Source organism: Larus michahellis, chromosome 1, assembly GCF_964199755.1.
Source record: "Larus michahellis chromosome 1, bLarMic1.1, whole genome shotgun sequence".
Taxonomy (NCBI): domain Eukaryota; kingdom Metazoa; phylum Chordata; class Aves; order Charadriiformes; family Laridae; genus Larus; species Larus michahellis.
In genome coordinates this window covers 121,205,325-121,222,633 of record NC_133896.1, presented here as the reverse complement: position 1 = coordinate 121,222,633, position 17,309 = coordinate 121,205,325, and the positions used below count along the sequence as shown (strand labels likewise).

Sequence of the window (17,309 nt, the reverse complement as noted above, 5' to 3'; positions counted from 1 at the left end):
AGCAGTGTCCTTTGGCCAGTTGTTTTGTTGTATTTGTCCTTGTTAATCAGCCTCTCACCCTTAGAATTTAAAATATTACTGAATCACATCAGTAAGAGAGCTAAAATAGGTATGAACCTAAAATAGGGATGCACCAGGTAGCCTGGTTCATGCCACTGACAGTGTAGAAATAACAATTGCGTAACTGGAGTGAGATATGTTTGGTACAAATAGTAATTAAAAGTCATTGCACTCACTATCTCCAAAATGAAAGGGTCCCTCTCTAAATATGGGATGGTACTTAATGTCCCCAGTCAGCCGTATGGACAGACAAGTTACATACACCAGTTTGTAGTAAGCGTGTTTTCTCTATTGTATGGCTGTATATAAAAAAAACCCAACCAGAGCTTATGGACATTTCTTTCTAGATTGCTAAAGCGGACCTTAGGGTCTTAGGTCTTTTTAAATAAATTTTAAAATGTGTACTTTAATAGAAAGTCCATTTGAGGAAAAAAGAGGTGTGGCTGGTTTTGTGGCGGTATCGTTCTAGGTGATAAGGAGAGGCAACCTTTAAGCTATAGTTGTAAAACTCTCCAAGTATCATAGAGGAATGTTGATTGATGTGATACTTCCCTTTTGAAGAGCTACCTTGAGCTTGATCCTGCATGGTGCTGAGGTGTTCTGATTTAGCGGTGTGCATTTTTGTATACGTTTGGTTTTGAGCATAGGAACTAAACTACTGACACCTCAGTATCTGGACCAGGAATTCAAACCTTGCAAAATCAGATCCATTATTCCACCTGTTTTACCTTGTTGTTGAGTTTTTTTGTTTAGTTGGTTTTTATCTTGGTATTTGACTGGATAGAGTATGATGCTCATGTTCTGATGCTGTCTCCAAGATATCTGGAGCTGTTTGAATACTGCTTATGGCAGACACTCTGTGGTGCAAATCCACGAAGTTTTGTTTCTTTGGTATAATACTCTCTACCTCCAGGTGTATGTGTGAGGTCAGGTTCCAAACAGCAAAAAGATTAACCTTTGAGCCATTGAACCTGCATGAAGTAAGTACTGCAATACTTAGAAATCATTTTATATGAGCAAAGTTACTGCACAAGCAGGAAAATAGTGGTACTTGACAGCAGAATAGGATTCTGAATGGTTAATCCCCTCGTGATGCAATGATGTAAAGAAGTAAATATGATTTTAAAATACATGTTTGTGCATTTAGTAATCAATTGCCGTAATATATTTTTTTAACCTTCTTTCAGAGGCCTGACTTACAAAAACAGTGGGGTAGACATTGCAGCAGGGAATACTTTGGTTCAGAAAATTAAACCCCTTGCTGCAGCCACGTCAAGGTCAGGTAAGCCTTGCACCTTCTATTCCTGTTTCAGTCAGGTCACGGCAATGAAGCTTATCATTTGATCTTGATCTTGATACAAAAGCTCATATTTATGTGTTCTGTGTGTTTCTAGATTACTCAACAAGAAATATCTGCAGTAAGCCTGCGATTTCTTCAAAACGCACTTTCTTAAATTTACAGATTTTCTTCCCAAAATGACTCTAAGCTATATCTCCTGAAGGTCATGAATGTTATACAGTTCAGCACTCTAAAAGGATAAATGCAAGCAAAGATCCTACCATTTAGTGCTGTTTTTGATTACGTGCATTATTATTTCTAGCACAGTGAGCTATACAATTTCTACAGATAAATGTTTAGAAAGGTGTACAGGATGTAGAACTCCTCACAGATACTATCTGTTACTTGAGATAGATACGGAAGACACGTCTTTTGCATGGTTAAAAGAGAATCGGTTCGCCCTCTTTTTATTGTGATCTCAGGCACATTTTGCTCTCCCAAGCCCTTGTAGTTCGTTTGATAGATCTAAAATATCAGTCGTATGTAATAACCCTCTAACTTCAAATTAACTGCGAACCTTCAGACAACGTCAGATATACACAGAGAGAAAACTATAAACACACACACGCGCTTGAGCAACTAGTCAATTCTTAGCATTCATAGTATCTCCTACTTGTGTTTGTTTCACTCTTAGGATTTAACCAATTTTAGTTTTAAGGTTACCATACTTACCTATCATAACCAGTCTCAGGAGCAAGGAGTCTTAATGTACTCTAAGTTGCAGTATGCACAAGGAGATAAGGACTTTCAGTTGGAAAATGCCTAGTTATCATCTTTTGCCAGAAAGCAGTGGGCTTCAATCAATTACCACAATTCTTTTTCCGTTTTTCAGAAAAATACAAAGTGCAAGGGAGAAATATATCAGCCATAGTAATTATTGAATGTACAATCACAAAGTTGTGGATTTTTAACCTTAAGTAATAATGAAGAAATAAGATAAAGCAAACTTAAGAGGATTGGGAGCTTCCGTGCCTCTGTGAACAGGCTCTAAATGTCAGAGAAAAGTTTCCTGGTGACAAAGCAAAGTCATGTTGACAGACACCAGAGAGAATTTGTGTTGGAGATCCTGGAAAAACCCGTGAAAGTAAAAGTTTGCTATTTTTTCCTCTTTTCTGACTGGCAGGCTGCAATGCGGAGCTTGGTGGCTTTGCTGGCCTCTTTGATTTGAAAGCAGCTGGTTACAAAGACCCTATCTTGGTATCTGGAACTGACGGTGTTGGCACAAAACTCAAGGTAATGTGAAAATCCATGTAAAGGAAGGAAAATAACACAGAAGGATAAATGTTTTAACAGAAAATATCAGTTGTCTTTTAAAAATACCTATTTGTATTTCTAAAAAGGGAATGAAAAATAAAATTGCCCGTCAGGCAAAAGGATTAAATATATGTTTAACTTTAGCCATACTTGAAATGATGCTTAAAATAACTCATTTTTAGTATTAAGTACGTAATCAGGGACTCCATTTCACTAAGGTAGAATCTCCACCCCCAAAACGATTGCTTATGAGGAAGAACATTTAATTATACAGTTGCTATTGTGTTTATGCAAGCTGCAATGAAACCCTTTCCAGTTCAGTCCCCTTCCATAAAGTGCCTTTTGTACTTGCCCATTAAGAAAGTAACGATCCCTAAAATAAAATGTTCGGAGAGGCTCACAGAGATGATAATACATGAAGCTGCTCCTCAAAAAGCATCTAGAGGAGCAGCATGATTCCGATCCCCTTCCGTTGCAGACTCTCGGCGCGTGTTTCAGTTTCTCCAAGCTAACCACCGGCTTCCCTCCCTGTGTTTTGCAGATTGCACAAGTGTGTAGGAAACACGACACCATAGGTCAGGACCTGGTGGCCATGTGTGTCAACGACATCCTGGCTCAAGGAGCAGAGCCCCTCTTCTTCCTTGACTATTTTGCCTGTGGCAAACTTGAGGTTGAAGTGGCTCAGGGTGTCATCGCAGGAATAGCTGAAGCTTGCAAAAAAGCTGGATGTGCGCTTCTGGGTATGAGCCCTCTTCTTTGAAGGATATGAAAAATCTTATGCAATATCTTTATAATTACGTTTAATGTGTTTGTTTTCCTCCTCTGTTGAAGAATCTTAGAGGAGTGAAAAAAACACCAAAGTGCCTTTGCTGTCAGAGGACGTAACCTCTACGCACTGAAAGGAGACAGCACTCTGGAAGTGTTGCCATTAGCTCAGGAAGTTGCATATAAATTTTCTTATTCGTATCTTTTCATTTAACTTTGTAACTATAACAGCTACCTAGAAAACTAACAGTTCATGTATTTTAATTCTTTGTATTCTCCAAGTATATTTTAAAACATGCCAAATAGGTTTCTTTATCCTTTATCCTAAAGGAAATCCTCATGTTTTCCTCTGGAAAAAAAGATTTATATGTGTTACTGTGCGGGCACATGTCCCTCTGTGTGCACTTATTATCCTTTGAATCACTTGGCTGATTTTAACTGCATTTGACAGGAAAGGCAGAGATCTCACAGCTATTGTGTTCCCACAAGCTTCATAAGAGTAGAAAGCCACAGAATGTCCGCGTGCATGCAACAAAAGCTTCAGCTGGAGCTCACTACTTAAGACACAGAAGTTACCACAAGACAGAAACATAGAAGAAACCAGGTTGCATTAGTTACAAAACTAATAGCAAAATTATTTCTCTACTGAAGACTTGCTGAAGATTTATTTCACCAAGATGAGCATATTCCAAGATATTAAGACTCAAATTTAAACATTTTCCTTTTCAGCCCTATAATACAAGCACATAATACATTTTACTAACATATTATATATGTATTCTGGTATAGAGTAATCTAGTTATCCATGAAAATGATACGATATTTCACTTCTTGAATCTTAAAAAATACACTGTTCAACTCAATAAAAATATTTCTAGGTTAGTGAAAAATACATTATTTTGTATAATTCTTTAGTTTATAAAAGGAGTACAACACTGGGTTAAATTTTAAAGCAATGAAACCCAGAAAGTTCAGTTTCCTCACATAGTTTTTGTTTTTCCTTCTTTTTTTATAAAAACAGACGTGGAGAGTTACCATGATTTTTCCAAAAAGACCTTTAATTTGAGACTAAAAGTGACAGTTCAAGTGTCTTACTTTAGGTACCACTTTACAATTGGTCATACAGTAATTCTGTCCTTTTTTCCAATTCTTAAAGAAAGTTAATAACAAAAGTCTTTTCTAAGTGGGAGTGTGTCATTTTGAGGTAATTTACAAGCTTTGAACAAGAGGCTATTTATATTCTGGTTTAATTTTTATGCATGAACTGTTAGTCAGCTTTATATTTGTCTTAAGGTGTTCTCTCAGTTTATCAAATATAATCAAACCATTCATACTTCATCAGAAGTACATGTTATGTGAAATCTTGCTATGAAATTAATTACTGAAACATCAAGATTTTATTTCCAGTTGGAAGACTTTAAAACTACAAAGGGCTTTGCCTGTTGTAAATTCATTACCAGAGAATAATTTCTTAAAATTGTAAATGGGTTAGCAAATATCTTTTTGTGCTAATACAAAAATATCTCTGAACTCATAAATAAAACACCCGTGATTTGTTCTCCAAATTTCTGGCACTCTCAGAAAAGAAGGGACAGAGATGATGCAGTAACTCTGAACCTAAGGAGGAAATGCTTTTCTGTAGCCTGGATCATGGAAAGAAATTTCAGTTTGGGCTCCCACTTCACACATTCCTTCCAATGTGCATGCACATAGCTTGTAGATCTGTCTTTGCACAGCGTCAACTCATGAAAGTCTCGTCTGAAGCATGTTGCTAAATTCCTACCTTGCATTTCTGCAATACCTGAATATTCAGCTCAGCCATCTTAAGCTTGATAGTGAGGCACTGAAGGGCTTATCTACGTGCTTGGTTTTCAACAAACGTTATTAAATACAGATTAAAACAGATTAATATAAACAAATGAACTTTCATTTTAAAGTTGGTTATAGTAACGTAATCTAGAAACCTGGAAAAGCTTCTAGACAATTTAGTATGTCAAGAACTGAGCACAAGAGCAGCTTCCACCTTCGCTCAGGTAAATTTGGAGCCCCTTCAGGGACACTTTCTGGATATAGAAGACTTTTGTATTGAATGAAACCTGGTGAGTGCCAAAGAAAAACAAGACAGTACTGGTCAGCATGTTGGGCAGAAGTCATGATATAATGGCAACTTAATCACTGTCAAGTTGTTTTCTTGTAGACATTGTGACCAGCAGAAGGGCTTGAAGGAGATTAACGAGATGTCTGTGAGGATTGCTGGGGAGAGTTTCTCCCCGATATGAGGGAATAGTGTAAAGATGCCTATTTGGAAAACTTCGGAAATTTGGAAATATGAAGTGCTAACTATATGCTTTGATTTTAAAATGTGAATGCACAATTTGATCCTGGTTGTCAGAGTGAGGGTGGAAATGCTCTTTCCCAATCTTTTTTCGCTTGTTCAATTGAAGGGCCTGTGCCAAATGTTTTGTTTTTCAATTCTTTTTAATGTTCATTTATCTAATTAAAAAACACGGTCTGTTAATGCCTTATGAGTTTAAAACTTTGAAAAATTGCATGCCTACTGGTGCCAGTGGTTTTCCAACATCCCCTTTCTCTTTTTTTCGTTCCCACAGGAGGAGAAACTGCTGAAATGCCAGGCATGTATCCACTGGGAGAGTATGACCTGGCTGGCTTCGCTGTTGGTGCAGTGGAGCGAGGGCAGATGCTGCCCCAGCTGGAGAGAATTGCTGATGGAGACGTGGTTATTGGAGTCGCTTCTTCTGGGGTTCACAGCAATGGGTACAGCCTTGTAAGGAAGATTGTTGAGAAGTCATCATTTGATTTCTCTTCTCCAGTTGGTGTCTCCGGTGATCAGACATTAGGTAACATTTATAATGCAGTTTCTTGCATGATAACTTGAACTTCTGATTGTTTTGTCTGTGCTTTTGCTTTTGTAACTTTTCTAAGGCACTAAAAAAAATTCTTCAACATATTCTCCTCTTTTTTCCTCTGATTCACATAAGCAGGAAAGAAATTAAGGGAGGGGGATAAATAACTAATTGTATGCTAAAAAAAGGTAGAACATTGTGTTTTTTGCTGTAGTACAATGCTCATTAGTATCCAGCAAGTTAGTATTTTGAGATTTCCTCAATTCTGTATTGATCAACGTTTATTTCTGTGCTGTAACGGGTCTTCTTTCATCCTCTTTCATCTACAGGAGATCTCTTGTTAACGCCGACTAAGATCTACAGTAAGACTCTGCTGCCTGTCCTTCGCTCAGGCCATGTGAAAGCCTATGCCCACATCACTGGAGGGGGCTTGCTGGAAAACATCCCCAGAGTTCTCCCAGAGTCCTTTGGTGTCGTTTTAGGTGAGATAAAAAGAAAAGCTGTAGAAATATCCACATGTTAATATGGGTTGGGGGAAGCTCTGTACAAGGAGGCCATGTCAGCTGACTTGCACTGTAACAGCTAGACTTGCTTGTCTAGATGTAAGTTTGCTTTTTCTTCATTGTTGCTGAATTCCTCCTTGTGCCTGAAATGGAGTCAAAGTCAAAACACTCTGTAGTCCTATGACTGCTACCCCTTGAATTCACTTCCCTGATGGTGTTTTGGATTGGATTTCTTTGGAAACTCTATCCATACTTGCAAAACAAGAACAACTTCAAAAGCAACCCAAAGTGAGCTGTCACCATTTGCAATAACATGCAAAATTATTGCTAATTAAGTGACACTCGTGAAGTCTTTGATTGGCATTCATTTATGGTTACTAGCTCAAGTACATCTCATGATATTCAGCATACCTTAATTAATCCTCACCGCAATCTCATCAGGTATGCCAGACCAGAAATAGTATTTCCCTTACGGAGAAAGCGTAGTATGGAAAGGTAAGTGACTTACTACAGGTTATGCAATGTTCATTGGGTTGTAGGATAAAATAAGGGAACTAATACTGAGTTTTGCACTCCAGAACTGCATGTAAATCGTTCTTCCACTTGTCACTTAAACGGTGGTCCACAGTGGACACTGATATATAGAAATGGGGATAATACCATTTTAGGTGTAACATGACAAGAAAGAAGCTTACTGTCTTTGAAGTTTCTTTATAGCGGCTTGTCCAGAAGCATTTCTCATGCTGCTGTAAATCATCTTACCTTGTTGCAATTAGGGGCAGTGAGAGACTTCTGTGTCAGTTTTTAAGGCTGTTGTTCTGGTACAATAGTTTCTCCAGAAGCAGAGCTGTCACCTTCAAAAAGAGGATTTTCCAAAGACTGCCTCAGAGCCCGTTTTGAATTACTGATTAACGGGTTGCAGTGGAGCAATACGATTAATTTCCTCCCAGACTGACACTTCTTTCTGCTCCTAAGCCTTGTTCAGTAAGGAAGGAATAAACATCCTGTTTCCGTGCATGGAGGCCAATTTCACTCAAGCTAATGCTGCTGTGGGACTTAGTCTGTGCTTTCCATCCAGATCTTGCCTCTTAATGCTCTAGAAATTTTAGTGTTTTTCCATTGGTAGTGATTTCCACTCTTCATATGTATTTTCAATTTTCTTCAGATGCTCTTACCTGGAAGATTCCTGAAATCTTTTGCTGGCTCCATAAAGAAGGGAACCTCTCTGAGGAGGAAATGACTCGGACATTTAATTGTGGGATCGGTGCTGTCTTGGTAGTTCAGAAGGAGATGGCTCAGCAGGTCCTGAAGGACATACAGAGACACGAGACAGCCTGGCTGATCGGGAAAGTTGTCCCCCTACAAAAAGGTTATTAGACTTTTCTTTTCCTTTTGAAAAAATTGCAGATCTAAATTCCTTAGCTGGTGAGTCTGCATGAAGGTTAGCTGAAAATCTCTTAATTGGCACCTCCATGGCTTTTTTGCACAGGGTATTAAAATAACAGTCCTCACAACTCCAGTCTTAGCTCATAGAACATGTGCTCAGCAACGTCAGATGTCACCAGAACTATAAATAAATAACGAGAAGTAAAGCAGTGCCACTAATCTCTTTTCATGGGTACTTTTCTCCTCTCTCTGTTTCTCCCTTTATTTACGTGTGTGTTTGGTTGTGGGGTTTTTTTTCTCTTGTACGCATTCAGGCTCTGACCATGTTAAAGTCTATAACCTGCTTCGAGCCTTGCAAGCAAACAGGTCACTGTCTGTCCGCAGCCATATCCAAGGCAAAATCCAGTCAAACAAAGTGAAGGTTGCTGTCCTTATCTCTGGAACAGGTGAGAGTTGTATTCTTTACTACAGTATAAAACAGACTATTGAAAAAGGAACTTCAGCTCAGATTTAAAATTTCTTAAATCCTTGCAGTTATCCATGGAGGCTCTGATAGGCTTCTGACAGGCTTTCAATAACAGGCAGAATAGATTTCACCCTGGGATTAATTTCAATCACAAACAGAATGGGCTTCAACCTCCGCTGCAAACTGACAATGAATTGCATCTCTGTTCATTTTATCTACAAATTTCTGCATGTCTCCAGATTTGAGCAACCACTGCAATGCACTATAGGGACAGGAGCATTATTTCACAAATAGATGAGAATTTCTTCTTGTCATATAGGCACTCCCAGGGTTTCCAGTATTCTCACTTGCTAAGAAGGTAGACCGTCATTCCAGTTCCATAAATTACGATTTACAAATTTAATTGCTAGTAAAAGCCCTGTAGCCTCCAGCTGTCAAATTCAGTTCCCAGTAAGATCAATTAAAAAAGGATTACTGCTAACATCAATGTTTTTTGGATTGGGTCTCACCCACGTTGCTGGTTATTTAAAACCTCTTCTAGCCATTAACTATATTTGTTCTCCAGGAACGACATGGTATTAATGAATTATTTTTTCACTCACAGGCACAAACCTGGAAGCCCTCATAAATAGCACAAAAAAGCCCAACAGTTTCGCACAAATAGTTCTTGTTGTTTCTAACAAAGCTGGTGTGGAGGGGTTAAGGAAAGCTGAAAGAGCTGGTATCCCTACAAGGGTAAGTATTTATCATCTTCTTAAAATTAGCCATCATTAGCTTTGACTACAGGAGGAAGGTGCTGTGAGATAATGAGTTTTACTAGGGTAAGAGATGGTTTGATAGGATGCCCTAGCTTTTATTTTTTGGTTTGTCATGAACTTGTGCCTTTGGGCAAACTACCTAACACGGGAAGGAAAATACTTCCTTTTCTCCCTCTCAGAGACGCTGCTAGCAATCCTAATGGTTTTGGGAACAGTCATTATATAAAACCGGTGCGAAATTTTCACAGTTACAGTTTGAACTTTGCCATTTATTTAACTGTAGTGCATTTGCAGTAAAGTAACAAGCTATTTTATCTGAATTTAATTTTAAAATTACGTGCTAAACAGACGTGGTAGATCATTTGAATGAAATAAAGGTTAAACTCGGTGGGACCTTCCACTGACTCTCTCCGCATTGCTTCAGGCTCCCCAGGATTCATTCAAAGCAAACTGCGATTCCCTCGGTGCCACTGGACCCAGTGCTGCATCGCTTTGTCCTTTGTGCAGCCATTTGCATTACATACGTGAAATGCTACTGTTCTGACTTAGGAGCAATTTACAGTCACTTTTCACTGATAACTACTTATTATAACACATATATATAAAATCATATAACTTATTATAACACAGGGAAGATTTGGGTCCACTCCAAGCTTTGTTATTAACTTGAATATTAGCAGGATCTGATTGTTAGCGCTGCTGTCTCTTACTTGGGAGTACAGAGAGATCACAAGTAAATATGTCCGCGGCATGCGGGGGAAGAACAAACACATAATGAGGGGAAAAAATACAGCCTTGGAGAGCTGGTGGTCTCAGTGGTCAAGGTGGAGAGTGAGCGGTGACAGAGAGGCACTGAGGAGGACGTGCCGTGCCAGTTATTACCTGGTAGTTCACAGCAGAGTTCAGCCCAGCGCTGAGCTGGGCTCTGTCTCCAGTGCCCTCTGCCACCTTTTCGGCCAACCAGGTCTGGCTTTGCAAAACTACTTTGTGATACTTAAATGCGGCACCGTGGTAAATCTGGTCGGGATGAAGAGGTATTTTTATTTAAAAGGCTGTGGATGTTGTAAGTTATGTGGCACTGCCTTCTTCCTGTTTAAATTAGGGATGTGTCCTGGATGGAAAATACTTAACTCGCTTATATTGACCTTTTGCAGTGGGGGCTGTTTTATCAGCTTGTGATTAGCCTTTCCTTCAAGGTTTTGCAATACAATTTTTGTCAAGGCTCAACTGCTTAAAGCTATCAGAGGCCTTAAATTGAGTGAAATCATTCTAAGACTTTAGGTTGTCTTAATGACCGACATTTGTAGGTTGTTAAATTGTGTCCAAATGCTGGGGCCTACAGCTGTGGCCCTTATCAAATAAAACTCTGATTTATTCTGACAATTGCTCTGTGTGAATAGGAATAAAGACTGCATGTTTGTCTGTTAGCTGCCTGCATTTATGAACCGCTCTTCTTGCTGTGTATGCGCACCCAGCTCCAACCACACGTGGAGATTTACTTGGTTTTGGTTTATTACTCCAGCGTACCGTTTCATTGTGCTCGCCTTAAGGCATTTAGATTAAATCAACATCATGTCTGTATTTCTTTGTCTTTTGGATTATCACAGGTTATTGACCATAAATTGTATGAAAGTCGCACTGAATTTGACAGTGCAGTTGACAAAGTCCTGGAAGAATTCTCAGTTGAACTGATCTGTCTGGCTGGATTTATGCGAATACTGTCGGGTCCTTTTGTCAAAAAATGGGAAGGTAAGCCCAGCATAGTAGTGTATGCATTTAAAAAAAAAAAAAAAGTAATTTTATAGCTTATCCTCAGGAAAAGGAAAATGGGAAAAAAATATAGAAAAGAGACCGTATTAATTCCGGGTTTGCAGGGAACTAAACTCTTCCCATGTTGTAAGGAAAAGAAGACGACAGAGAAAGGCAGTATTTTTTCCCCTTCCCTCCATCATTTCCACAGAGGTTTAAGGAAGCCAAGGGCAAATGCAGACTTTGTGGTCTCTGATTTATTAGCACATATTTTAAAGTAAAGCCATGAAAACTTTAGACCCCTGCAAACATGAGGTGGAGCGCAAATTGTTGCCTCAGCAGTAGGTGTTGGCTGGGGAGAGGTGAGCATCCAGCCACTGAGAATTCCTTCCCCTAACAGATGAGCTGCTTTGGCTGCGCATAAAACTGCAAAACTAGGCAGCGGTACGCGGTTCCTGTTAACAAGACCTTGCCGGTCTTCTGGTCAGACGTCCCGGGAGCCGCCTGGATCTGAGGGTGGCACGTTTCACAGGCAGATTCAGCTCTCATTTGTCCAATGTGTTCACAGTGTCTCCATTCTGGTCATTGTTTACAATTTTTCCAGGTCTTTGTTAGAGGCTGATAACACCTCTGCCTCCTGCGATGGTTGCTCTCCCTCCCCCCGCTGTTACATTCCTCTTCGTATCTCTTTCTGTTTCCTTTAGGGAGTCCGGATCACACAGAGCAGCTGCTCTTCTCACTGTTTGCTCTACTTTGGTTTCAGTCATGGTTACTTAAACTAGTTCTTGCTCATACCAGCGACAGGCTGGTCAGCCTATGCGTTGCAGCTCTCCGGGCGGCCTTTGTTGTTCACGTGGTGACTTCTGTGTTACCCTGGGTGTGTCTGTGACACAGACCTTTTGCACCTGAACTACTTTTTCAAACCTCTCTTTAAAAAAAATCGGTGGAGCAAAACAGGCATTCCTCGGAGGCAATTCATTTTACGCTAAAGCTGTCAACTGAATTGTTTTTGTTTCTCTCCATTCATTACAGAGTGCAGAAGACGAAGATGTAAATGTCTGTGCTGTAGACAGCTGTAGTTAGTAGAGAGGAACCCCTCACTATGGGAGATGTGTTTTGAGTAGAGCATCTGTGTAGAGCATAGAAAAGAACGTTCTCTAGTGCAGAAATCTTACACAAATAAAGGATGAGCTTAGTTCCCTCTGATTTAGGGACAGAGCACTTCCAGCGCTGATGACCACCCTGCACAGTGCAGGACTTGCATTACATGTATGACTGGCCCCAGAGCAAAACACTCTCTTCAGTACAGGTTAAGTCATTTTTTAAATGTCCAGCACTGAATCGAGCTTGAAAACAGATACCTACCTGAGCTCCGACCAAGAATATCCGTCAGTGATGCGAGCCCAAACACTCAGTTCAGCTCAGGCATCTGTGCCAGCTAACAGGAGCATCCTGTAAAACTCTGAGCCAGCCACGCACTGACCAGCCACAATTGTCCAGGAGCAATCGGTTCTTGTTGCTGCTCTCTTAAAAGCTGTTACCTTTCTTTTCTCCGGCACTCACAAGGACACAGACTGTGAAGTTAGTTGTGAAACTCTCTTTCTTTCTTAATGGCCTTGAAATGTTGAGTGTTAACATAAAGGACAGATTGAAAACAAGACAAAACAAAACCAAGCAAACCAAAACCCACTCAGAAGCGGAGAGTGTTGTTTTCAGCTCACTGTCCCGAAGACTTTTTTGCTTATGCAGCAGGCAGGGAGATGCTGATGCTTAAAAAAGGAGTATTTCTGAGATACCGTTGAAGATCAGTAGATACATTTTCCTCTGTAAGTTGCACAGGTCAATATCTGCACGAGTTACTGCGGTGAGAGTGCAGGTTTCGTATCGTGCTGCCAGAAATGGCCTTCACTTGACATTACAAAACCATGAGCCTCTATTTTGGTAACACCGCTGCCTCCGCCAGCATGTGTCAGCTCAGTCTCGCTGCTTGGCATTTAGGTGGTGTTCAGTGAATCCTGATGACATACAGTCTTCCTAAACAGGAGGCATGCAGAGACAGCGTGGGCGTAGCATACTGCGATATAAATAGTATTGATGGCCAGTTGTTTTTTTTTTTAAATACTGTAAGGGTTCGTACTGAATGTAAGAGAAGATCTAGGGCTGCCGAACACCTTTTGACTCCACCCTGGTCCAGAATGGGCAGGAGGAGTTGTCAGAGACATATGAGGAGCAGACAGGGGAAGTCCGCCAGAAGAAGGAAGGTTTTCTCATGGTTTAACCACCGCATTGCTGTAAACTCAGGGTGAGATCCTGAGGTCACGGGCAGCCACTCTCTCCTGCTTTACAGCTCAGTAGGAGCTCAGGCGTATGCTTTCTCTTTTAAGGGAAATGTAAGGTACGGGCTTCCCAGGGTTATAAGCGTTGCTCGCACCTGCTTGAGCGTTAGAGGTTACATTATCGATTTCAGGATCCCCCGGACAACTTTCCGCGTGGAAAGTAGTAGTGGTAGACAGGTGCTTTTCAGAAGGGTAGAGAGAAGGGCTCCTATAGGAGCAGCTGTTGTCTTTTATTAAGCCAAAACAGGTGTGGAGGAAAAGTCCAGGCTAAAGAATTTTTGCCTTGTCACCGGGGGGGGGGAGTCTGTTGCGTCATTTGAAACTGCCCCGAGTTTCTTCCGGGTGCTGAGTTTGTAAGAAAGAGGATTGTGCTTGTAGATCAAAGAAGAGAAGAACAAGATACTGAGGGAAAGGACAGCTACGTCCAAAAATTAATCATTGTTAGTCACTGGAGAAATATGCTTTAGCCAGGCAATTAATTGTAACTGATTGCTGTCTTTGATTTTTCTGAAATAGCGAGACGTTCTGAAATGCTTTGGGCTGGTTATCTGTCAGCATCATGAAAAAACAAGCGCGTGCAAAAGTCATGCAAAATCTTTTTCACAAATGTATTTTGTTCCTCTGTCGATTATGGTGCTTTGAACACTCTGGTAAGGCTGAACGCTAAAAGACAATGACCTCGCTTATAATTTTCCAGGAAAAATACTGAACATCCACCCATCTCTACTGCCTTCTTTTAAGGGAGCAAATGCCCACAAATTGGTGCTACAAGCCGGAGTCCGAGTCACGGGCTGCACTGTACACTTCGTAGCTGTAAGTACCTCCTTGCCCCCGCTTTAACTCTATAACTGACGAGTCGTAAGATTGCCACCTCAGAGCTTGCTTGGAACACCCTTATGCCATCATGTTGGATTACATTTTCTCCTTTGCTCACTCATAACATTATTAGCCAGTACAGTGCTTTAGTTTGCTGTCCCTGGAGCAAGAACTGGAAATGAATAGTCTATCCAGGGAGTTTAAGCTTTACCTAAGTAAACTTCTTCCATAAGCATCCCACTGCTGCCTTCCACCAGTTGCAGTGGGGTTACTAGTTCATGTAAGGCCTTGGCTAACCCCAAATCTTTATAACTACACAGCACTAACTTCTTAGATTTTATCATACAACCTTTCTTATTTGTTGCTTTCAAGAAAAAGAAAAAAGGAAAAAACCCCAATGCTGGAAATGGCACGAGAAGCTTAGATTTGTTAAGAAGTAATCAAAAGTTTGTGGGAACAGAGGAAAAACTTAATTTATGTTAGCCAAAAACTAAGAAAACAAAAATCAGAGGTCTCTCAACTTGTAAGGTGCATGTTTTTATCAGTTCAGGGAGCATTTTTTCCACCTTGTTCAGTTCTCAGGGTTGACAGTAGCTAGTCTCCCCTCCTCTGCTGCATTCTTCAAATTCTTCTCCTCTTCCACTGCTCCTGAAATCTGTTCTCATAATTTTTGCTTTCTCTTGGAAAAAGAGACAAAAACTATTTTTCCAGATAGAAGGAAAAAAATGCATTCCTTTCTCCGTGATATGACTTCGGGTTTCTTCTCTGTGTGGCAATGTACTGAGAAACAATAACTAAACAGCAGGGATCCGCCTCATTAACATGCAAAAGAAAGATCTGCTGGGTCCTCTAGTCCCGCTCTGTGCCAAGGCTTGGCTAATTCACTCTTCTGAATTGAAATGTCATCATTTTGTCCAGTTTAGCCTATCGTGTCCCCAGTTAACATGGCTTTTGTTATTTCCTGTAGCAGAAATGTTCCTCGCTGGTGTTCTGCCTATATCCTCTTTTATTTTGAAGCCTACGCTTCTGTTGGCTCCTCACAGGCCAGCCTGAGTGCCTGCATCTTTTCTGCAATCCTCACATTAGCCCAAAATTCATGTTTCCTGGAATAATGTAATGATAAACAGGTCCCCGAGGCAGCTGGACTTCATTCATTGTCCTACAGCTGGGCACCCCCTCTCTCTCCTCTTTCAACCGCTCAGACTTTCTGGCTCTTGCTTTTACAGGAGGAAGTCGACGCTGGAGCGATCATCTTCCAAGAGGCAGTTCCAGTTAAGATTGGCGACACGGTGGAGACCCTTTCCGAAAGGGTGAAGGAGGCCGAGCACCGAGCCTTCCCAGCTGCCCTGCAGCTGGTGGCCAGCGGGGCCGTACAGGTGGGGGAAGCCGGCAAGATCTCCTGGAAGTAGGAGCAGCGTGTCCGTGAAGGTCCTCAGATGGGGCAGCTGGGGTGCCTTAATTGGTAAAAACAAGAGGTCATAGCCTAATAAGACGCACACTGTTTTCTCTTCACAAAGTGTTTTCAACATAGAGTTTACCCTGTCACGTTCTCACTCAAATGGTTAAAAGATTTGAAGTAAAATCCAGAGAAAGCCACAAATGGGCGTATTAAGGCAGGGGGCTGTTCTTAGCCGTCTCAGCTATGGCTGTGTGACATGCTTCCTAATTGTAATCACTTCCTTGGCCAACATTTTGGTTCTCGATCCCTTTCTGAACAAACAAAACAACATTCAGTTGGTTGCAGAGAGATCTCAGCGTCTCTGAGATTGACTTAGGAGCATCTGTATTACTCTCTAGCAGATCAGACAGGCTGTCGCAAGGGATTGATTCTCTTGTCACGTGCTGTGAAGTGTTTGTGAGGAAAAGTAATGGAAGTAGCACAATGGAAGAGACAGCTAAAGGCAAAAAACTGCACTCATAAAAATCTCTAGCCAAAACAAGAAAAAATGACCTCCCAAAACACTAACAATTCTTGCAGAAAATGAAATGGATTTTTTTTCCATGTAGTTTCTGTTTTAATGTTGGTAGATCTTGTCTGGCCCAGATGCTCTGAACATATCCCGTAATTTCAAATATTGGACCTGCTATCAACCAGACGCTAAATAGAATTAAATGTCTGCTGACCATTTGTCTTCAAGCATCCCCATGTGAATCCACATATGAATTCCCCTCAGAGATTTGTTCTGAGTCAAAAGAGTTGTTGGCTTTTTTTAAATGAGCAGAAAGGGAGTTAGGACTAGATACAAAATGTGTTCTTGGCTTGTGAGATGCTCTTCAGCAATTCTGCTGAAGTTAAGTGCCTTTATTATTGGAACAGTATTTTCACCTGGAATACTACTGATGGAAACCCAGTAAATGTTGTCATTCTGAAAACAGTAAGGTTTTTTGCACAGCTGAACTCTTGTGAAAAAGCACCTGGTTTTATTTTAATGTTTTAGCGTAGCTGTGAAAACATTTTGATGTATTTACTAAAATAACCAGTTTTCCCTCATACAGACCAGAAGCACCTGACTGAAGCTGTTTACGTATGTTTTAGTGCTCCCCTTTAATACAGAGAAAGCTGATTTGTATTCTGTGCACTGATGGCCTTATGGTACTTCCGTTTTGGCGTAATCTCAATTTGGATTTGAAATAAAGTCTAATAAAGTTGAAAAATTAAATGCCAAAATCTGTCCTTGGAATTCTTTTACCAGGGGTGTAAGCTGGAGGAGGAGTTTGTGAAACGGAATCTAACTTTGTCTGCAGTAGAGCAACTGTAAATCACTTGGTGAGGGAGGTTACAGACACGTGCAATTCCACGTAAGTTAGTAATGACTCGAGGAGTTGCCGTGACCTTACTGTTTCAGTGGCCAGATGGTCCGTGAGGAAGAAACTTGCTGACAAAATATTCCTGTCATCATTTGTCGCCGAGAATAAAGCTCAAGCAAATAGCGAGGAAAACGATATGGTCGAATTTAATTTGCTTGTAAAGGGCAAAGAAGAAAAGCTCAGTCTTCAGCCCAGCGACTGTCTT

At 40.6% G+C, this 17,309-nt stretch overlaps 1 protein-coding gene across 4 annotated transcripts in view; it reads left to right on the top strand.

The window, feature by feature from the left end:
- Positions 1–16,964, top strand: part of GART (phosphoribosylglycinamide formyltransferase, phosphoribosylglycinamide synthetase, phosphoribosylaminoimidazole synthetase) — a 40,660-nt gene extending 23,696 nt beyond the window's left edge. For all 4 annotated transcript variants that reach the window (XM_074601221.1, XM_074601237.1, XM_074601246.1 and 1 more), the window contains 11 exons: positions 1,248–1,342; positions 2,523–2,632; positions 3,195–3,393; positions 6,028–6,276; positions 6,612–6,764; positions 7,951–8,154; positions 8,486–8,617; positions 9,242–9,372; positions 11,003–11,144; positions 14,178–14,293; positions 15,523–16,964. In XM_074601221.1, coding sequence (XP_074457322.1) covers positions 1,248–1,342; positions 2,523–2,632; positions 3,195–3,393; positions 6,028–6,276; positions 6,612–6,764; positions 7,951–8,154; positions 8,486–8,617; positions 9,242–9,372; positions 11,003–11,144; positions 14,178–14,293; positions 15,523–15,705 — 1,714 coding nt within the window. In that variant the 3' untranslated portion in view covers positions 15,706–16,964. The remainder of the gene's footprint in view (positions 1–1,247; positions 1,343–2,522; positions 2,633–3,194; positions 3,394–6,027; positions 6,277–6,611; positions 6,765–7,950; positions 8,155–8,485; positions 8,618–9,241; positions 9,373–11,002; positions 11,145–14,177; positions 14,294–15,522) is intronic.
- Positions 16,965–17,309: the final 345 nt, after the last annotated feature.